This window comes from Peromyscus maniculatus, chromosome 3 (genome assembly GCF_049852395.1).
Source record: "Peromyscus maniculatus bairdii isolate BWxNUB_F1_BW_parent chromosome 3, HU_Pman_BW_mat_3.1, whole genome shotgun sequence".
NCBI classification, from domain to species: Eukaryota; Metazoa; Chordata; class Mammalia; order Rodentia; family Cricetidae; genus Peromyscus; species Peromyscus maniculatus.
The window spans coordinates 123,040,225-123,062,962 of record NC_134854.1 but is presented as its reverse complement, the minus strand read 5'-3'; the positions used below and the strand labels follow the sequence as shown (position 1 = coordinate 123,062,962).

Here is a 22,738-nt window from a genome sequence, read left to right as displayed (position 1 = left end):
TGCTGAGCTGGGTCCTGAAAATGTAGTATTTTGCGTAGGGGAATGATATGCATTACATATTCCAAAGGATGTTTAGAAATTTCATTTTTCATTGCTGAGGATTGAACCTAGAGCCTGAAGCATGCCAGGAATGTATGCTGTGGTTGAACCATAGCCCTAGTCTACTCCAAGGGTTTTGTTTGTTTGTTTAGGTTTTTTTTTTTTTTGAATTGTGTGTATAAGAAGAAGTTTAGAAGAGAAATGTAGAGAGTGAAATTGTAAAACCAGGGAAAGTGACTTAAGTCATTTAAGCCATGTCACCTCTATAGAGGGGAGTCGCTGCTATATTTCACTTCCATGTCTCAGTTCCCACCATTTTCCTAGCACACTATCAAGTATCTGTTAATTGGTTGATGGGTTTATCTATTGGTTGATTTATTCGACATTTTAAGTAAGTACTTCCTCAAAAGCTCTTCTGGGCAAAGGACCCAGTAAAAATGAAGAGCAGGAGAAAGAGGAGTTGGGGCTTTGCAGATGTTGCTGACCGCTGTAGTGGCTCGCTGCTAGCCATAGCCAGCACCACGGTGTTCTTTGACATAGTGGTTGAGTGAGTCCGCGCTGTATCTCTTTCACTTGTTTGCAGAGAATGTCTTGAAACAGCGGAAAAGTTTCTTGCTCTGAGCACTGGAGAAAATAGGTCTTGTTAGAAGGGTTCGTTCTTTCACAAAGTTGCTCCAGGGGTCATGTGCCAGGGTAGTGACTTTACACACCATAATGGCACTGGTGACAACTTCACCTGTGGCAAGAAATTTTAGGGTGAGAACTTCATCCCAAAGCATATGGTCCTAGTATCTTGGCAATGGCCAATACTAGACCAAGCACCAATGTTTCCCAGTGTTCATGTGTCCTGATGAGACTGAATGGTTGGGTGGCTTTCATGTGGTCTTTAGGAAGGTGAGAGAAGGCATGAAGAAGATCCCTGTGGCCAGCTGAGGACTGTTTTAATGCTTTTGATTTGTATGCATCTTAACTACTAGACCATTCCGTCTGCAGTTCAGGAGAGCGCATCCCACCTGTCCGTTCACAATATCCTGTAACCCTTGTGCTCTCTCTCCCTGAGGTTCTTTGCTGTCCTGCTGAGTTTTGTTTTTTGTTTGTTTGTTTCTGTTTTTTTCAGTTTGATACAAGTTAGAGTTATCTGGGAAGGGGAACCTCAGTTGAGAAAATGCCTCCATCAGATTGCCTGTGAGCAAGTCTGTGGGGTATTGTCTTGACTGTTGATGAACATAGAAGGGTCCAGCCCATTGTGGGTCCTGCCTTTCCTGTGCAGGTAGTCCTAAGGTGTATAAGAATGCAAATGGAGCCAGCCAGGAGGAGCAAGCTTGGCCTCTGCTTCAGTTCCTGCCTCCAGGTTCCTATCTTGAGTTTCTAGCCTGACTTCTCTGCGTGGTAGGCCACAAGCTGTAAAAAGAAAGAAACCCTTTACTCCCCAAGTTGCTTTTGTTTGTGGTGATTTTTCACACTAGAAACCATAACTAAGACATTTGAGTTACATATTTTCCTTATTCCTCTTCGAGTCTAGCTTGATTGCAGAGTTAAGTTTATGATTATGAATAAAATCCATGGTAAGAGGGGACACAGGCCTTAGTGTCTGTGTCACTAAGTACTGAAGCAAGTACTGTGCACTAGCAGGTACTTAGCACAAAGTACCCTCCTTAAAAGAAACATTCAGCTCAACAAAGGGAGACAGGATGATTCACTTGAGGTAGACAAGTCCTCATGGAGGTTGTATGGTAGTATATTGACAGGATGATTCACTCAAGTCGGACAAGTCCTCATGGAGGTCACATGTGAGTATATTGACAGGATGATTCACTCAAGTCGGACAAGTCCTCATGGAGGTTACATGGTAGTATATTGACAGGATGATTCACTTGAGGTAGACAAGTCCTCATGGAGGTCACATGGTAGTATACTGACAGGATGATTCACTTGAGGTAGACAAGTCCTCATGGAGGTCACATGGTAGTATACTGACTGGATGATTCACTCGAGTCGGACAAGTCCTCATGGAGGTCACATGGTAGTATACTGACAGGATGATTCACTTGAGGTAGACAAGTCCTCATGGAGGTTACATGGTAGTATACTGACAGGATGATTCACTTGAGGTAGACAAGTCCTCATGGAGGTTATATGGTAGTATACTGACTTGCCATCATCTAGTTCTAGACACAGTTCACGTAAACCCTAATTAAAATCTTACAGGAGCAAGCTTTGGAGCAGGAGTCAACTCCCAGATTGTGGTACTGAGCCAAGAATGCTGGAAAGTATAGGGACTGTGATTGAGCCAGCCTGAGCTACTCTTTCTCCTCCCTCACGCATAGAAGCTTGAAATCTTATCTCTTTGTTAGAATGCCAGTTTATGTTTCTATCTCTTCATTGGTTCTGTTTTCCCATTCATGTTCGCTAACCTCAGAGCATTTGTAGGTTTCTATATGTGCCCATCTAGAAGAATGTTGATGTACAAATGACCATCAAAAGTAAGAAAACCATGTCCACTTGTTTCCACAGAATCCCTGCCTCTCTAATATTCCTGGTACATACTAAGTATTGTTAGCTGTTAAAAGTGTGTAGCTTGTTCTCATGGTAATTTGGAAGTTAAAATTATAAGAAAAGTTCTTTGTTCTCTTCAAATACAGTATAGGAGGCAGCATTTCCCACAGGATTTGCATGTTATAAATTGCCTTCTAGTTACTGTGAATTGCTAATAGGTTAAGGTTATCCTGGTACCAACAGATCACTTAAGATCTTTTTTAGTGTTCTGTTCCTTGAAGCTTGAGTTTTGTATGGTGCATACTGGTGGTTATGGCTCAAAATTAGTTAATTTTTTAAATACTTTCAGAGTATTTCTATTTCCTTCACTATTTAGTTAATAGGCTTTGCTAAGTTCTGCAGTTTCTTAGCTGAGTAATACAGAAAATGAAGAAGTTAGTTGTATTTTTTGAATGTATGATTTTAAAAAAGCTTCATAATTAGTTCTCTTTAAATATCTGTAAAGTCAGTTTTAAGCCTTTTTTGAAAATGGGAGTAACTTCCTTTCCATGTTCTGTAAGAAGATAAAAGCAGAAAATCGTATTTCTTTAAAATGAAGTTGGGGTGGGGAGAGAGGAAAGCTTTTATTTGACTTGACATCCTATTACCTGTTAATATTGGAACCTAGATGGAATCAGTTGAGTCATTTTATATGCCCTCCCCCCAGAGGACATGCAAGAATTCTATTTATGTAACTTAAGAGTTTCTTTAAAGTAGTTGCTGATCTTTCAGTACTAGCGAGTGACGGGCATGCCTGTGTTCAGGAGACAGGAATCAAGTCTGCTTTCTGTGTGGGGCAGTACAACAGAATCAATGAAGAATATAAGGTTATACACAACATGGTCTTAGCCTATGAAGAGTTTATTGTGTGACAGAAAGGAAGGAACAAAAGACAAGACATAAAATGTATGTATTTGTAGATAAAGGGGCCTGGTGATAGGTGATAAATGGTTCAGTTGGTAAAGTGCTTGCTCCACAAGTTTAAAGACCCGAGTTTGGATCTCTAAGACCCACAAAAATGCCAGGTGGGCATGGTGACCTGCTTGTAATCCTAGCTCTTGAGAAGTGGAGCTAGAATACCCAGAGCAAGCTAGCTAGTTAGCCTAGCTGAATCGGAGCGCTCTGGGTTCAAGTAAAAGACCTTGCTTCAGTATATAAGGTGGAAAGTAGTCGAGGAAGACACTTCTGTCCTCTGCGTGTATACACATGTGGAACATGTACACACACACACACACACACACACACACACACACACACACACACACACCAAACATACATATGCACCAAGAAAGTTCGTATATGTAAGATAAAAAGTATGTATAAGATAAAAATGTGGAAGCCCCTTAATACCTTAACTGTTCCCAACAGACCGAATCTATCCTGTTTGATCCTTAAGTAAAAATGCATTCGTATTTTAATTTTTTAAATCTCATTTATTTATATAGGAGGGCTATTAAGCTAGGGTCTGGTGTCATGTCATTCAGGCTGACCTTAAACTCTTCATGGATGACTGCCCTTGGACTATTGATTGTCCTGCTTCTACCTTCCTTAGTGCCAGCACTTTAGGTATGTGTCACTGTGCCTGGCTCTCCTTTTACGTCTTTAAGTGGTTAAAAATATCAAAAGAGAAGTGGTACTTTGAGACAAGTATGGTGGCACACACCCTTAATCTTGGCACCTAGGAGACCATGCAGAAAGCCTGCGAGTTCCTGCACGTGGAAGACTCTGTCCCCAAAGAAAGACAAAATAGTGTTTGTGACATGAAAATTATACTCACTTCATATTTTAGTGCCCATAAATAACGTTTTATCAGAGCACAGTCATGCTCAGTCACTTCTGTATTTTCTACGGCTGCTCTTATAATTTAATGGTGTAGTCCAGTAGTTTCGGCAGAGAGTATACAGCCTACAAAGCTAAACTATCAAGTGTCTAGCTCTTGGCAGAATAGATTTACCACCTTTGCCTTGAGTGTATCATGAAGGATTGGAGGCAGCCCTCTCCTGTGAGCTGAGGTCATGGCTGCCTCCCATCCCTAACAGCAGCGTGCTAACGTATATCACTTTCTTTGCTATCCTTCCCTGTAGGACAAGATGGAACCAATCTATTTGGTTTACAGTAGCATAGGAATCTCTACACTAGGAAAAGCAAACTGAAACGCCTAGTTGGCCAAACAGTAAACAAACAAGGCAGGGTGTATGAAAACAGTGATGAGGCCTGGGTGAGCTGGGCAGATGCATGGCCCATCTGTCGCCCGCTGTCACTGTGTTGTGTGTACTCTTGCCACTCTGCAGGACTTTAAAAGAAGTAGAAAGTAAGAATACTGATTGCCAACATTAAAAAAAACCACACACCTTGGCACAGTATTCCACGTCATCAAAAGATGCATATGTCACGGGGCTGAGATGATTTTCTTCTAGGTGCCACTTGAAGTAGCTGCTGGCTCTTTCCTCCTGGGCACTCAGATTTCTTCTCTCTGGCTTCATATAGCTGCTTTCCCAATTTGAAGCTAAAACAGTCCCTAAAGATGTGTCAGAACTTTTGTTATTAAGCAGTATCTGATGGAAAAGTGAAGTCTAACAATAGCGGTTCAAACAGCCAAGTTTTAGTTGGACATAGAAATATGTGGCATATTCTTAGGATGAAATTGTTGAATCAAAATAGTGTTAAAATATTTTTGAAGTTTTCAGTATATGTTTTAAATGTGAGTTTACATAAGAAGCTGTGTATCTTTGGCTTCTGAACTTGTCCATATTTTACTTACTGTAAACAGCGGGGACTGGCCATCTAACTGTGGCATGCAGCTAATAGTAGTGGCAATAGCCTTGATGGTGGAGGGCCTCGGGACGCTCCTTGGCTACCTCATAGAGTGGTAACCCATCACTAGCACCGGGACCGTCATCCACCATTACGGCTCCTGTGAGTGCCTGCTCCACCCCTGAGTGGTGCCTTTTCTCAAACTCTTTAACTCTTACTTTTATTGTTATTCCAGATCCTTTTCAAATCTGTAAGACCCTCAAGGGATAATAGATTGATATAATTGAGCCTTTTTTTTTTTCAAGGAGATAATTGTGGGTCATTTACCCACCAGCCCCACAGCTCCCCAGAGTTTTCTTGAGTGTGATCAGCAGGAAATATTAGATAGAAGGATTTAGATTGTGGAGATAAACAGATAGAACATAAAGGATAGCCTTGAGAGGGCCTGGAACCTATTCCAACGAGCCCTGACTGTCTCTGCCCCAGGGTTTTTATAGAGACACCAAGGGGTGGAGCAAAAGACCTCCCCCCAGCACAGCCAAGTGCAGACCATCTCAGACACCTGCACTCAGGCCCGTGGTCCTCATCATCCTCTCTATGCAGACCTGCTGAGTAAAGCCATGAGGAACTTGAAAATGGGCTCCCACAGATAATCAAGCCTTTTAACAGAGGTTGGTAAGGATCTTTGAAGTCTTATTTTATCCCCTGTAAGCAAGTGCCAGTTTGTCTTGGAGGGTGTTAAAAAAGAAATCTTAGCAACGTCTTGTATAGTTCAAAACCGGTCTCATCGTGTACATCATTTGTTTCATTATAGAACAATGTTGAGGGCTTCGTTAAAGGCTTGCTATTAAGTGCTACTCAGGGGTCTGAGTTCAGATCCCTAGCATGATAGAAAAATCTGGGCATGGCATTGTACACTTTAGTCCTGGTGCTGGGGAGTGGAACCAGGATTCCTGGGACATGCTCGCTAGCTCATCTAGCTGATGAGTGAACTCCAGTTTCAGTGGGTTGAGAAGTGATTGAGGACAATATCCAATGCTGACCTCTGGCCTACATGTACTCACAGATGTATGTGTTCTAAAACGCATTTCTTTCCATTGCATGCACACGGGATCAGTGTTGATTACAGTGGCGTATTGGAGACACTGCTCCATCTGGCCTTCTCTGATCTGTAGTTGCTCTCCATGAGGTATCTGGGTTTTGTCATCTTGGGAGGCTGCTGTACATCTCTACCCCAGTGGTCTCTGCTGCCAGCTTGTACTGCTCAGCCTAGCTCGAGGCTAAGGGGGAACAGGGCTTGGCTCTAGCCTGTGGTAGGCCCTAGAACCCGCTCTCTGACAGGCTCTGGGCTACCACTGTGGCACTTTCCTGTCCATCAGTCTCACCTGGCTGTGAAAAGGCTCTAGGTGTGGTGAACGGTCACCACGGGCACTAAACTTTCTTGGTGGGGCAGAGATGCACAGCGCATTCTGCATGTTGAACTGCCCAGCCCGAGATAAGCCTCATCATCTCTTTCACCTGTGCGGCTGTTGCGTCCTCCCTGAACTGTGCTCGGGTTTCAGAAGTTCACTGGCACAGCCTTTGCCTTTCTGGTCGTTTTCTCCGTAGGAACTCTCTGCTCCACACAGGCTCGGCCCAGTCACCGTCTAGAGCCTGCACGGACTCCTGTCTGCTTTGGTCTGCTTTTCCTCCCCTCTTGATGCTTTTGCTCTTTCCACACCTGGCTTACATGCCAGCCGAAGTCATCCAGGTCTGCGGGCGCTTCTCCGACACAGTAAGGGTTGTGTCCCACCTCAGGGCTCAGCGACGCCACCAGAACCAAGTCCTTGCTGAGTCAGCTTTTCCCTCTCCCCATTCCCTTCCCTTCTTTCCTCGTTTTCTCTGTTTTCTTTTAATATATTTTTAAATATGTGTGTCTATGTATAGATATGTGCATATGAGTATAGGTGCTCATAGAGGCCAGAGGCATTGGATCCCCCTGAGGCAGGAGTTACAGGTGATTATGAGCCCCTTAGTGTGGGTGCTGGGAATCTAACTTGGGTCTTCTGCAAGAACAGTATGTGCTCTTAACCACTGAGTCAGCTCTCTAGCCTCTCAGCTTCTTCCTTCCTTCCTTCCTTCCTTCCTTCCTTCCTTCCTTCCTTCCTTCCTTCCTCCCTTCCTCCCTTCCTCCCTTCCTCCCTTCCTCCCTTCCTCCCTTCCTCCCTCCCTCCCTCCCTTCCTCCCTTTCTTCCTTCCTTCCTTCCTGGTTTTTTTTTGAGACAGGGTTTCTCAGTGTAGTTTTGGTGTCTGTCCTGAATCTCGCTCTGTAGCCCAGGCTGGCCTCGAACTCACAGAAATCTGCCTGCCTCTGCCTCTGCCTCCCGAGTGCTGGGATTAAATGTGTGTGCCCCTACTGCCTGACCTCAGCTTCTTTCTTAACTTTGCTGTGAACACAGTCCTATCAGATGAACTAGTCATCAAATACTGTTCCTCTTCTGCCGAACTTCCTCTGTAATGCCTGCCTTTTATTGTCTTAATGAAATTCATGGAGCCCTTAGCTGGTGAAATCAAGGCTTTCTGATGAATTCCATGCCAGTCCATGGATACTGCTATTGTTTGCATTGCTTCAGGTTATGCAGCTTCTGTCTCAGGGAAAGATGAGTAATTTAGTGTCTTGGTTTATTTTTCTATTGCTATAATAAAACACCATGACCAAGGCAACTTATAAAAGAAAGCATTTCACTTGGGGCTCACATTTGCAGAGTGTTAGCATCTGTTACCATTATGGTGGGTAACATAGTGGCAAGCAGGCATGATACCAGAGCAGTACTTGAAAGCTTACAACCTGATCCACGCAGAGAGTGCTAACTGGGAATGGTGTGGGTCTTTGAAGCCTCTAAACCCATCCCCATCCCCCAGTGACACAACCCCTCCAACAAGACCACGCCTCTTAATCCTTCTCAAATAGTTCTACCGTCTGGGGACCAAGTACTCAAATATATGAGCCTATGGGGGCCATTCTCATTCAAACTACCACACTTAGTTTCTCTGCCTTCATGGCACTCAGACTGGTCCCATATGCCCCCCTGTTTTTTTACAGCCTCAAAAAGCTAGGCTGTCAAGGGGTTCTTCATTCCTCAATTAAGAGTTTTTCCCAAGTTAATCAGTTCAAATGCAGAGTATTCTCTGATTATCAGTTTCCTGCCCTGATGCCATTGTTTAGGTCCCCATCTGCCTGTTAAATCATGGGCTTTTCCTTCCTTTGTTTTAAAGGTGGGGCTTGAGAAGTATCTTCTAGCATTTCTACTTTGCTCTATCCTGCCTCACTGATTCTTCCATGAGTTCTAAGTTTTTGGAATCAAAAAAGGGCTCTTTAGCACAGACCTAACATATGCTGTCTTTTCTTTACATCCTTCCAGCTGTGAGAAATGGCAAGCCAAACACCTCCGTCTCACCTTTTTCTTTTCCCACTTTTCTGCCAGTGGGTAGCATCTGCATGCCTTTTTCTCATAATTCCTCTTTTATACAAGCCAGTTCTTTTATTATCTGTTTGAGACATTACCATTTCACAGGATGGACCTCATTAGTCAAGGAAGCATGCTATCCATCTCAACTAGAAGAAGATGGCCACCTAGAGATTATCCCCAGGGATACCCTACTCTTAGACGGCTTGACCCTGGTTGCATGTCCTGTCATCTGTCTAATGTAGCATGTAGCACCAAATAGCAAGGAGGCGCATCATCCCATACCCATGGGGAGAAGGTTCTATCAGGACTGCTGATAGAGGAGTGCCCCATCCTCACGCAGATCAGCCTCAGTTGCATATCTCAGTAGCTGTTGCAGGGAATGAGCAGCCACTTTTCTCTTACTCATCATCAGTTCTGTTGGTCGTGTTTGGGTGTCAGTTTTGCTGTGTGATTCTTCCTGGGGAGACAGGAACAAGCTTCAGTTCACCCTAGATAGGACACTGACGATGGACCAAAGGAACACTTCCCTTCACGCCCAGCTTGGTAAAACTGGCATTTACTGTGGTTACCTACAGAAGTACAGGTGAGGGCTTCCTCACAGGAATGTGGTCGCTCAAAAGGCAGCTCCATCTCCAAGAAGCCCACCTCTGCGTAAGTCTTGACTCATAAAGCTGCATCCCTACAGCTCCTGGAACAATTTGCAGGCAGCTTGACTGGTCCTTGAGTCCTCTCTCCCTAGCAGCTGTCTATTGCCTTTTATAACCTTAGAGATCTTGTGAATGTTGTAACTCAGGAGCTTTCTGAGTCTTACATCTTCTCCTTCCCTCCTGGAGGGAATGTTCCATGATTGGCATGACTGAGTGGGTTTTTTGTATGTTTGTTTCTAATTATTTGTTTGTTGTTGTTGTTTTGAGACAAGATTCTTTCTGTGAGTTGTCAGGTGGGTGCTGAGAATTGAACCCAGGTCCTCTGGGAAGAACAGCCCGTGCTCTTAACCACGGAGCCATCTCTCCAGCCCCCAGGGTTTCTTTCTGTATCCCAGATTGGCTCACTGTTGCCCAGGCTCAACTTTAACTGGAGGTAATCCTCCCAGGCTGGAATTACAGGTCTGAGCACCATGCCTGTAATAATACAGTAGCTTGAAGTAAGTTCACGGGCCCCAGAGGTGTTTCCTGCTGTTGTACATGTTAACCAAGCAGTCTGAGCAAGGATATAAACTTCTGCTCTGTCTACTCTAGAGTGTAGCCTCTATTGAACAGGAACATAGAATTTTCCACATGTTGTTCCAGTCCTGAGAGTGAAAGATGCAAAGTATCCTCCTTTCTTGCCTAGTTCACCATGCAAGGTGATGAGTTTAGACATTGTTTACGGTGTAGTGGCTAAGAGTCAGACATACTTATTTTCAAATACCAGCTGTGACTGGGCCAGGTCATTCACTTCTTATCTGTGCCTAACTTGCCAGGTTAGTGATGTGATGTAGGTGCTGGCTCTAAGTTATGTAGTAGAGAGGTGTGCCAGGCATTTGTGAGGGTACCTGAAGTGGGCCTGGGGGAGAGCTGGGGCTCTATTTCCAGAAAAAGGAATGCCTGAATTGATACTTGGATGGAGAATTAGACGCTGGATTGGACCCCGTTTGGACAGGACCACCTACAAAGCATACTCTTGCTTCCTGTTAATTCTGTTTGTGAATGTATGGATACTATGTGCAACTGTAATAGCAAAGGATCGCTTGTTTTGTTGTTGTTGTTGCTGTTGTTTTAAGCTGGCCTTACTCTGCCTAATAGAGTAACTCATTGTTTTAAATATGTGCTTCTTACAATGGAGACATGAAGACCTTAAGTGGAATTTGAGGATGTGAAAGACTTACCCAGACTGAGAAACATTTTGTTGTTAGGGACTTGAGTTTATTTTACATCTTAACAGGGCTTGATCTTAAAACAAATGATCCCATTTTGGTTCTCTTAATTTTGATTGATTTGACACAGTGTTTCTATCTTCTCCCTTTTTAGGCTCAAATGAACTATGAAAATTAATGTTAAAATAATTGCTAAAATATATCTTTTAATGATATTGTCTCATCAGAGTCTAAGAAATATACCCAGGTATCTGCTAAATTATGTTTAAAGATGATAAATACTGTTGGCTTTTATGCTGATACATTTTCTAAATAACGACAAGGCAGCCTTTCTGTCAAGACTTTAAAGTCTTCTTTCCTTTTCTTGGCTTCTTGTTTGCATAGCTTAAAACATTAAGGAGGTGGCTTAATCAGTGGACCCTTGCTGAGCAAGTATGAGGACCTGCTTAAATGCCTGGCCCACGTGTAAAAAGCCAGGGCTTACTGACAGGTTCAGTGAGAGACCTTGCCTTTAGAGATTAAAATAGTGACAGAGCAGGCCCTCCACTCACTGGCCAGCCTTGGCTACTCACTGAGCTCCAATCCAGGAGATACTCTTTAAAAAACCAAGGTTGACTCTTGGCGAACTGCAACAACCAAGGTTGACAACAGTGCAGGTTGACCCGCATGTGCATAAATTGGAGCTGAGGACCCAGAAAGCTGGAGCTGCCCACTGAAAAGAAACTGAGGTCTTCTTAGGTATAGATAGATAGCAGCTTAAACGATTCTTCCTGTTCTGGCTTCTAACCAGCAAAAGCATCTCCTCCTCTGATCCTTCTAGGGATGGGACCAGTTTCTTAAATGCCTTCAGCCACAGGCTGGTCTGTCACTGAGAGATTATTGCCCAGCCTGGTCTGCTAATAGGAGGGAATGCTGGAGAACATGTTAAATCGTGTTTACTGGCCGCCTATTAATTACTGTCCTCCATGTTTTCTTTATGTTGTTCTGTTTCTGTGTGCCATCATTAGACAGTCGTTCCAGGGCAGTAAAACATCCATGGCTTTTGTCATTTATTATCTCGGGACACTAGTTTCTAGTGCTTTCATGAATGAGTAGCAGACCCTAGATTCAGGGAGAACATTCTTACATGGATAGGGTTGGCTTATCCAGCCAATCAGTCCTAGAGAATCTCTGAGATTGGGACCATTTGACATCCTGGGGACAACTGCTAGTTCCTTCCTGCAGTGAAAATAGTTACCGTGGTTACTGTGGAAAAGTACTTTTGTTTTTTATACTCTGGAGCAGGCAGCGAACTGCTTGAAAAATGGTCACTTTCCTGCAGTGCCTTTGAGCCAAAATAATTGTCTTAGCTTTAGACCTACACAGCTTTTTTATGCTCATAGGATGTATGACAAGACCACAACTGGGTAAAAACCCCACAGGAGGCAGGGACTGTGCGTCCCTGTAAGCTTCTGGTCTCTGGTCATGTGACAGCCTAGAAGAGGACTAGTCTTTTCTTTTGTGGATAGCTGCTGAATAAGTAGCTGAGGACAGAACAGAAGGAGCATTCAGTACAAAAGAGATGTTAAACCCCAGCTAGGCACCTGCATGTGAACAGCCCAGCTGTGATGCTGAGCTTGCCCTGGGGAAGCTGGCTGCTAGCTTGAGAAACCAAACAGGGCCTCCAGTGACAATAGCAGGTCGGAGAGGGCGATTTTCATGTGCTTCTTTAAGATTGTCAGCTGTCACCAGTCTGGTTGTCTTTTACCATGCTATGACATAGAATTCCATGGAACTAGTTTTGGTAAGGTTTGTTGAAACACAGCTTTTGAAGAGAACTTAGAACTCCCATTTTCCCAAGCTCTCTTGCATGGGGTTCTCCTGTGAAGTGAGCAGGGGAAGTTACAGGGAGGACCACCTGGCTTCCCCTTCTTTCCCTTTGCAGGGTTTAGTAATGGGACATGGGTTTGCTGAAGGCACCTAGGCCATGTCAAGTGGAAGAGAAAGGAGGAACACGTTAGAGAACCTTGAAAGCACATGCAGCAGGGAGGGAGATAGACAGCACATCACAAAATGAGTGACCAATTGGAGAGTCTAGAACCAAAAATGGGGAAGAATTCTTGACCGTACACATGAGGTGATGGGTGTGTGAAAGGATGCGGACCCTGGAGAGAGGGTGGGAGTAAGACATTTCCAAAGGGAAGGATGGAGATTTTGTGTGGAGTTCAAGAAGCAACAGGGGAAGAAGCTGAGTGATCTCCACACTGTGCATCTGCTTCAGGTTGTTGAAAGTGGGACCTGCTAATGTCCACATCTCTTCTAGGTATTGGGCACCACCACTTAAAAACACAAGTTCTTTCTTTTAAAATGTACTTCCAAACCAGGCGGCAATGCAGGCCTGTAATCCCAGCTTCTCAGCGGAGAGGCAGGTAGATCGTAAGTGTGAAGACAGCCTAGGTAACTAGTAAGACTGTTTCAGAAATAAAAAGGAAGGGGCTAGAGAGATGGTTCATTAGTTAAAATATTTTTAAGAAACTATTAAAACTCCGAGCTTTTAAATATGTTACCTCTCAGGATCTTAATTTCTTAGTTAAGAAATCAGATTTTTTTCCCCTTAAGGTTGACTGGATGTTTTTAAATTTTTCTTCAGGTAAGAGTGCAGTTTTAAAGTGTCTCCTGGATGTTCACAAAATCTTTCAGGAAAATGACCCAGCGTACATTTTGAATGATCTCTACATCTCAGACTACTGTGTATGGATTCAGAAAGCCAAGTAAGTTTTGTGTCCCTGGGCAGTTTGTACATGCTTGCGTTTGTAAAACACCACTTACCTGGGAGGAGGAAGATGAAATGCCTGGAGAGTAACTCTTAATGTTAGAGAAACCCATATGGCTACTAAACGCTTTAGAAACAGCTGGATTTTAAGCAGGGGCATTTGGGACTCACCTGGGCTACACAGAAAGACTGTCTCAGAGAGGGAGGGAGGGAGGGAGGAGGGTAGGCTTCATTAAGATAGACAGCTTGGTGAATCGTTTAGGGAGGTAGGTGTAGGTGAATAGAATTTGATTAGAAGAGATTGGTTTGATACACACACAAATATATGATTTTCGGTGTGTGTGTGTGTGTGTGTGTGTGTGTGTGTGTGTGTGTGTGTGTGTGTGTTACTATAGCAGACTATCTGACAGAAACAACTAAAAAGAAGGATGATTCATTCTGTTCACAGTTTAGAGCAGTGGTTCTCAACCTCTGGGTCTCGACCTATATAGGAGTTAACGACCCTTTCACAGGGTTGCCTAAGACTATCGGAAAACACATATATTTATATTACAGTAACAGTAGCAAAATTCCAGTTATGAAGTAGCAGTGAAAATAGTTTTATGGTTGGGGTCACAGGTATTAAATGGTTGCAGCATTAGAAAGGTTGAGAACCACTGGTTTAGAGGTACATGGTAGGAAGGCTTGGGGCCTGGGGGCCTGGGGTCAGTGTGGTGTGGTCTTGCCGCATGGCTTCTTCTCATGTCTTATCAGATGAAGAGAAAGTGGGGCCAGGCTGTAGCTCTCAAAGGACAACTCCTAGTAGCTTGTGTTCAAAAGCTATGCAGTTTCAAAGGCTCCATAGTCTCCAGGTGCTCCGTTAACCTTGACAAGTGCTCAGACAGACTGTGGGGCCCCCTGGATTCAAACCCTAACAGTGTGTACACAGAATTGCTACCCTCCTCTCCGAATGGAAATCTCAAGACCAGGTTCTTAGACCTATCCCTGTGGTGGGGCTGTGTGTGCATGCATATGCACGGACATACATGTGTAAAAGTCACAAGATTTAAATCTAATGCAGACAAGAGCTGGGCCTTTGTCCACTGACCCCTGACTTACCGAGTGTGTGTTTCAAAGTATAAGAAAATCAGACTTGCAGCATAGGTATTTAAGCGTCTGAACACTCACAGATAGGCTGCAGCACTTGCTCAGTGAAATTTTCTTGATTTGTAAAACCATATAGCATTGCTTCATTCATTCGGAAAAGCATAGTCGGTTGACGGTTGATGTTAAAAGGCGGTGCATTTGTGTATCGGGAAGGACTTGAGAGATAGATCTACTCATCAGGCACAGCCAGTGCTCCACTTGAGTAGTGAGGGGCTGTTTGTTGAGACTTAGAGAGCTCCTGATTGGAACGATTCTGGGTGCTGTAGAACAGTGTTGTGTCAGTGCTGACCTAGAAGGGAAAGAAGCAAGAGGCTTCTGTTACTGCTCCGATTGCCTTTTAATACCTCTTTGAATGGACCGTGATACGGAATTTATTTCTTATTTCTATTCACGAGGAAACAATCACATTAGAGTGCAGTGGGCAAGCTCCCCGACTACCTGTTGGCTGGAGGATGCTCAGGATTGCTCCAGACAACACCTGACACTATCCAGCATGTGGAGTCAGCGTCTGTGTTGGGAATCTAGAGTTTGCCAGATGGAAAATTGACTCTTTAACCCCTGAGGTCATCATGGTAGGCCATCTCTTTATTGTGTTCTCATGCTAATTGAGCTTATCAGATACTCCACAGCCATTTCCTGTTGTGACTTTTGTTTCCATAATATAATTAAATTGAAACAGTCTCTCTGTGTGGGTTGTTTAGTTTTCTGAGAGCAGGGATTTTATAAACATGTAATGAGTATGGAGGTTTGTGCCAGGATCCCATTTTCACGCAAGTTCTTCTCCCATCTTGTGACATTCCTTATTAAATACTAAGAAGACCGCATTGTGTTCCATAGACAGATGTAAGTGTGCAAGTTGCTGTGGGGTCACCAGGCTTATTCTTAAAGTTTTTTGTTTTTTTGTTTTTGTTTTTTTAACTTGTTTTAAATAATGGGAAACAGAGCAGAACTCCTAGGTTCTCAGTAATGGACTTTTCTGGTGGTGGTGATTTGTTTGTTTGTTTTTTTCTGTTTGTAAAAGGATAGTGTAGTAGGGTAGGAAAGGTGAGAGCTTGCAGAGACTCAAGTGTTTTGTAAACTACTTTGCTTCTTCGACTTCAGCAATTTGGGCCTAGCTGTTCTTTCCCTCAATAGGCTGTGTTGTTTCACTGTGATAAATGATAGCCCAGCTATTTTCCTCCTTCTTTGAAATAATACATTTCTTCACTCATCTGATTTTTATTAAACTTTTCTAATTTCATCCTTGGTTTTACAAGCACAGCTTAGATGGATTTTCTGATGGCTTACAACCTTCTCACCTCTAACTACGGCAGCCTCTTAACTATTTTTCTTCATCTTTTGCTGTCTTGGATTGTAAAGTTAAACCACCATGTTTTTATGTTTACAATAGTTTGTATTTTCTTTCATCTATATTTGATGTTTTTGATAGGAATAATAAAATATAACGTTTTTTTGGAAGTACCAGACAGTATGAAACCTGCACAAAAACAGCATCCCATTTTCCAGTCAGACATTTACTTTGGCAAAAATTTATTGAAATGCTGTTCTTCTTATATTGAATCAATGAAGCTATGGCAACAGTGTAAGGTTCGCCTCATGAGGGTGTTTTGCTTCTGTGCTGTCTGCTTCTTGTGGAACATGGAGCCTTGGACTCTATTAGGAATTATGGATCTGTGGGGAAAACAAACTAAGCTTCCTTGTTTCCTTCGGTGTACGTGGCCCTGGACTTTGCAGTGTGGTGCCTGCTGCATCGAACATCCCCTGGTGGCAGTTTTGAGGACTGCTGAGGTTTGGCTTGCAGTCATGGTAACAGATAGGTCTGCCACAGTATCCTGCCCTGTGGTTCAGTTCCTCTCCCAGATAAGCCACACGTTACAGCCAGTTGTCTTTACTCATGGCTGTAGAAGAGGGCCCGAAGAAAAACCGCTCCCTCCGGGAACTGTTCCTGGAGGAAAGGGGTTTAATGAAGCATTGGGTTCATTGGGTTCGTATGCTCCCATAGAGCTTGAGAAATCGCTCTGCACATCTCCTGCCGTCCCCTAGTGGGATGATCTAAGCCCTCATCTCCACTAAAGCTTCCAGGACCCTGTGAGAGAACACTCATCTGGGTCTACATACTTTCTTATGTGCACAGCAAATTCAATTGAATTAAATGGGCCCTGTTAGTTGAAGGAGAAATTTTTCATTGTTAAAAAATGTAGCTCTGGGGCTGGTGAGATGGCTCAGCAGTTAAGAGCATTGGTTGCTCTTTCAGAGGACTGGGATTCAGTTCCCAGCACCCCCAAGGCAGATCACAACTGTCTATAACTTCAGGTCCAGGGGAATGCGGTGCCCTTTTCTGGCCTCCACAGGCATTGCGCACATGCAGTACACAGACAAAACACCCATACACATAAACCAAAAAAACTTCTTCAATGTAGCACTGTTAAAAGCTGTGGGTTCAGGAGATGGCTCAGTAGGTAAAGGCACTTGCTGCCAAACCCAGCAGCCTGGTTTGGTCCCTGGCACCATAGTGGAAGAGAGAAGCGACTCCCGTATGTTGTCCTTTGACCTCCACACATGTCCATGCGCAAACACTCACAATAAATAAATAAAACATAATTTTAAAAAAGCTGTCCATCAGTTACAGCTTATTTTGTTGAAATGTCCAGTTATGTTCAGTATTGGATTTCTTCTACCTCTGATTCTTTCATGGTGGTTCTGTCCGCTGAGAATTTATCAGTTTCCACCCTTTATGTAATGTAGGGTGGGTAAGAGTGAAGTCTAATGTATTCTGGCTCTAGTTTTCCTTGGCCATGTGACCTAAGAAAGTTGTTTCTTCTCTTCCTCTAATGCAGTTGGTATTAGTATTTTAATACTTCTTCCAGCTATTTCCTGTCTGTCTGTCTGTTTTTCAAGGTAGGATTTCTCTGTGTAGCCCTGGCTGTCCTGGAACTCACTCTAAACCAGCTGGCCTAGAACTCAGAAAGCCTCTCAGAACTCAGAAAGCCTCTGCTTTCCAAGTACTTGGACTAAAGGCATGCACCTGGCTCGCTATTCATTCTTTTTTTTTTTTTTTTTTTTTTACCATTTTTTTAAAATATATATTTTATTTTACAATACCATTCAGTTCTACATGTCAGCCATGGGTTCCCCTATTCTCCCCCCTCCCACCTCCTCCCCTTACCCCCAGCCTACCCCCCATTCCCACCTCCTCCAGGACAAGTCCTCCCCTGAGGACTGCGATCAACCTGGTAGACTCAGTACAGGCAGGTCCAGTCTCTTCCTCCTAGACTGAGCCAAGTGTCCCTGCATAAGCTCCAGGTTTCAAACAGCCAACTCATGCAATGAGCACAGGACTCGGTCCCACTGCCTAGTTGCCTCCCAAACTGATCAAGCCAATCAACTGTCTCACCTATTCAGAGGGCCTGATCCAGCTGGGGGCCCCTCAACCTTGGGTTCATAGTTCATGTGTTTCCATTCATTTGGCTATTTTTTTTCAATAATTGAGTAAAACTGAAATTTATTATAAGCCACAGTCGTCCTAGGGACCTCCATGCTATATATATAGCCTCTATGGTTCTATGGGTTGTGGTCTGATTGTTCTTTATTTTATATCTAGAATCCACCTATGAGTGAGTACATACCATGACTGTCTTTCTGGGTTTGAGTTACCTCACTCAGGATGATTTTTTCTAGTTCCATCCATTTGCCTGCAAATTTCATGCTTTCATTGTTTTTCTCTGCTGAGTAGTACTCCATTGTGTATATGTACCATATTTTTTTCATCCATTCTTCCGTTGATGGGCATCTAGGTTGTTTCCAGGTTCTGGCTATTACAAATAGTGCTGCTATGAACATAGCTGAGCATGTATCTTTATGGTATGAATCAGCATTCCTTGGGTATATGCCCAAGAGTGGGATGGCTGGGTCTTGAGGTAGTTCGATTCCTAATTTTCTGAGAAACCGCCATACTGATTTCCACAGTGGTTGTACAAGTTTACATTCCCACCAACAGTGGAGGAGTGTTCCCTTTGCTCCACATCCTCTCCAACATTGGTTGTCATTGGTGTTTTTGATCGTAGCCATTCTGACAGGTGTAAGGTGGTATCTCAGAGTCGTTTTGATTTGCATTTCTCTGATGATTAAGGATGTTGAACATTTCTTTAAATGTCTTTCAGCCATTTGTAGTTCTTGTTTTGTGAATTCTCTGTTTAGCTCTTTAGCCCATTTTTTAATTGGACTGTTCAGTACTTTGATGTCTAGTTTCTTGATTTCTTTATATATTGTGGAGATCAATCCTCTGTCAGATGTGGGGTTGGTGAAGATCTTTTCCCATTCTGTTGGCTGTCTTTTTGTCTTATTGACTGTGTCTTTTGCCCTGCAAAAGCTTCTCAATTTCGAGAGATCCCATTTATTAATTGTTGTGCTCAGGGTCTGTGCTGTTGGTGTTTTATTTAGGAAATGGTCTCCGGTGCCAATGCGTTCAAGAGTGCTTCCTATTTTCTTTTCTATTAAGTTTAGTGTAGCTGGATTTATGTTTAGGTCTTTGATCCACTTGGACTTGAGTTTTGTGCATGGTGACAGATATGGATCTATTTGTAATCTTTTACATATTGACATCCAGTTATGCCAGCACCATTTGTTGAAGATACTTTCTTTTTTCCATTGTATAGTTTTGGCTCCTTTGTCAAAAACCAGGTGTTCATATGTGCATGGATTAATGTCAGGGTCTTCAATTTGATTCCATTGGTCCGTATGTCGGTTTTTATACCAGTACCAAGCTGTTTTTATTACTATAGCTCTATAGTAGAGTTTGAGGTCAGGGATGGTGATGCCTCCAAGGGTTGCTTTATCGTATAGGATTCTTTCAGCTATCCTAGGTCTTTTGTTTTTCCATATAAAGTTGAGTATTTTTCTTTCCAAGTCTGTGAAGAATTGTGTTGGGATTTTGATGGGGATTGCATTGAATCTGTAGATTGCTTTTGGTAAGACTGCCATTTTTACTATGTTAATCCTACCTATCCATGAGCATGGGAGATCCTTCCATTTTCTGATATCTTCTTCAATTTCTTTCTTTAGAGATTTAAAGTTCTTATCAAAAAGGTCCTTCACTTGTTTAGTTAGTGTTATCCCAAGGTATTTTATATTATTTGTGGCTATTGTAAAGGGTGATGTTTCTCTGACTTCTTTCTCAGCCCTTTTATCATTTGTGTATAGGAGGGCTACTGATTTTTTTGAGTTGATCTTGCATCCTGCCACTTTACTGAAGGAGTTTATCAGCTGTAGAAGTTCCCTGGTAGAGTTTTTGGGGTCACTTATGTATACTATCATATCATCTGCAAATAGTGAAAGTTTGACTTCTTCCTTGCCAATTTGTATCCCTTTGATCTCCTTTTGTTGTCTTATTGCTCTAGCTAGAACTTCTAGTACTATATTGAATAAATATGGGGAGAGTGGACAGCCTTGTCTTGTTCCTGAATTTAGTGGTATCGCTTTGAGTTTCTCTCCATTTAATTTGATGTTTGCTGTTGGCTTGCTATAAATTGCTTTTATTATGTTTAGAAATGTTCCTTGTATTCCTATTCTTTCTAAGACCTTTATCATGAAGGGGTGTTGGATTTTGTCAAAGGCTTTTTCAGCATCTAGGGAGATGATCATGTGGTTTTTTTCTTTCAGTTTGTTTATATGGTGTATTACATTGACTGATTTCCGTATGTTGAACCATCCTTGCATCCCTGGGATGAATCCTACTTGGTCGTGATGGATGATTGTTTTGATGAGTTACTTGTACTTCTTTGTGTATAGTTGAGACCTTGTGGGCTTTCTAAATGACAACATTTCTGTAGAACAGTGAACTGAAGTCAGGTACATTGTACTAATTGCATTCCTGGGATGAATCCTACTTGGTCATGATGGATGATTGTTTTGATGTATTCTTGGATTTGGTTTGCCAATATTTTGTTGAGTATTTTTGCATCAATGTTCATGAGGGAGATTGGTCTGTAGTTCTCTTTCTTTGTTGCATCTTTGTGTGGTTTGGGTATCAGGGTAATTGTAGCCTGATAAAAAGAGTTTGGTAGTGTTCCTTCTGTTTCTATTGTGTGGAACACTTTGAAGAGGATTGGTATTAGTTCTTCTTTGAAAGTCTGGTAGAATTCTGTACTGAAACCATCTCTGGTCCTGGGCTTTTTTTGGTTGGGAGACTTTTGATGACTGTTTCTATTTCTTTAGGGGTTATTGGTCTATTTAAATGGTTTATCTGGTCTTGATTTAATTTTGGTATGTGGTATTTATCCAGAAAATTGTCCATTTCTTCCTGGTTTTCCATTTTTGTGGAGTACAGGTTTTTGAAGTATGATCTGATGAATCTCTGGATTTCCTCGTTGTCTGTTGTTATGTCTCCCTTTTCATTTCTGATTTTGTGAATTTGGGTGCTCTCTCTTGGCCTTTTTGTTAATTTGGCTAGGGGTTTGTCTATCTTGTTGATTTTTTTCAAAGAACCAACTCTTTGTTTCATTGATTTTTTTGTATTGTTCTCTTGTTTTCTATTTCGTTGATTTCAGCCCTCAATTTGATTATTTCCTGGCGTCTATTTCTCCTGGGTGAGTTTGTTTCTTTTTGTTCTAGAGCTTTCAGTTGTGCTGTTAATTCATTGGTATGGGATTGCTCCATCTTCTTTATGTGTGCATTTAGAGCTATGAATTTTCCTCTTAGTACTGCTTTCATAGTGTCCCATAAGTTTTCACTATTCATTCTTAAACTAGTGGAAATACATTGCACATACCCATTTGCAACCCGTTTTATACTTCATAGTATTCAATAAACCCCTTCTCTTTATAATGAAGTTTCTATCAGGTTTTGTTTGTTTAAATAGAAACTCCTCGCTGTAAAAGGAAATGTGTGTGCCCATGGAAAAAAATTGACTGTAAACTGAATGGGTTTTGTTTTGTTTGGGTTTCACTGGTTTGAAACAGAATCTTATGTAGCCCCAGGATCCTTTTCTTCAACTTCCTGGATACAGGGATTGCAGGCATGCTCCACACACCTGGCTTAAAACTATGTGGCTTTAATTCACAGTACATTTTGAAATGACAAGGGGACAGATAAGGCTATGGTAGTATTTTATTTGTACTGAAATGTGATTTTCATTGTATGTTAATAAATAAAGTTGCCTGGGGGTCAGAGCTATTAGAGCCATAGCAAGAGCATGGAAGCGGCGGCGGCGGCGGCGGCGGCGGCGGCGGCGGCGGCGGCGGCGGCGGCGGCGGCGCACGCCTTTAATCCTAGCACTTGGTAGAAGAGCTAGGTAGATCTCTGTGTGTTCAGGGATACAGCCAGCATTGGAGACATACGCCTTAAAGACCTGGAGGGCGGTACTTACAGGCAGTGATGAGGCAGTCATGTGTTTGGTTTACAACCAATGAGAAGGCAGAATAGAAAGACTATTTAAAGACAGACACACAGGAAGTAGCTCTTTCGGGAAGCTAGGAGCACTGCAGGAGGTAAGATTTTAGCTCTGAGCTCTGACCTCTCGTCTTTCTCTTTTACATTGGTTCTGTGTTTTTTGTTTTAATAAGACGGTTGGTTACATCTACATAAGGCATTATTTTTGTTGTTCTGCATATAAAAAATATGGTACTTTTAAGTGTGAATAAAATCCTGACAGTCTTCAGTATAACTATGTGAGCCTGTAACTGAAGCATTGAATCATGTCCTTTCTCTAATATAGTGGGGTTTGTTGGGTTTTGAGTGGTGCTGGGAATTATACCTTTGTCTCTGCACATGCAAAGCAATCCCCCTGCCTCTCAGCTAACTCTCTAGCTCATCTAGTATAGCATTTTGTTTTCAAGGTAGGTAGTTGTGCAGGAAAAGAATTTAAAAATGTGTGCTTGAGGCCTGGAGAGAGATGGCTCAGCGTTAAGAGCACTGGCTGCTCTTCCAGAGGACCCAGGTTCAATTCCCAGCACCCACATGGCAGCTTATGTGTGCTTGAAATGCTGGACCTATTTACATTGAGCTGGTAGTTTACTAATACTCTTGGAACATGTTAATTCCTACTCCTTTTTAGTATACTTTTTCCTCAAAAGCAGTCTTATGACCCCAAAGATACTGAAGCCAGATGTCTACGGAAGGAAACAGTTTTTTCCTAAAGCCTTCTCTTGAGGATGAGATGCCCTCAAACTCAGCTTTAAGTGGACTTAAATCAAGGTGTGCCCCTGGTTGCTG

The 22,738-nt window shown here is 42.7% G+C and overlaps 1 protein-coding gene across 2 annotated transcripts in view; it reads left to right on the top strand.

Moving 5' to 3' along the window:
- Positions 1 to 22,738, top strand: part of Shq1 (SHQ1, H/ACA ribonucleoprotein assembly factor) — a 127,997-nt gene that overhangs the window by 55,646 nt on the left and 49,613 nt on the right. Inside the window, exon 10 of one of the 2 annotated variants that reach the window (XM_006972588.4) lies at positions 13,262 to 13,382. In XM_006972588.4, coding sequence (XP_006972650.3) covers positions 13,262 to 13,382 — 121 coding nt within the window. The remainder of the gene's footprint in view (positions 1 to 13,261; positions 13,383 to 22,738) is intronic. The other variant, XM_076567465.1, reaches the window with a different exon arrangement.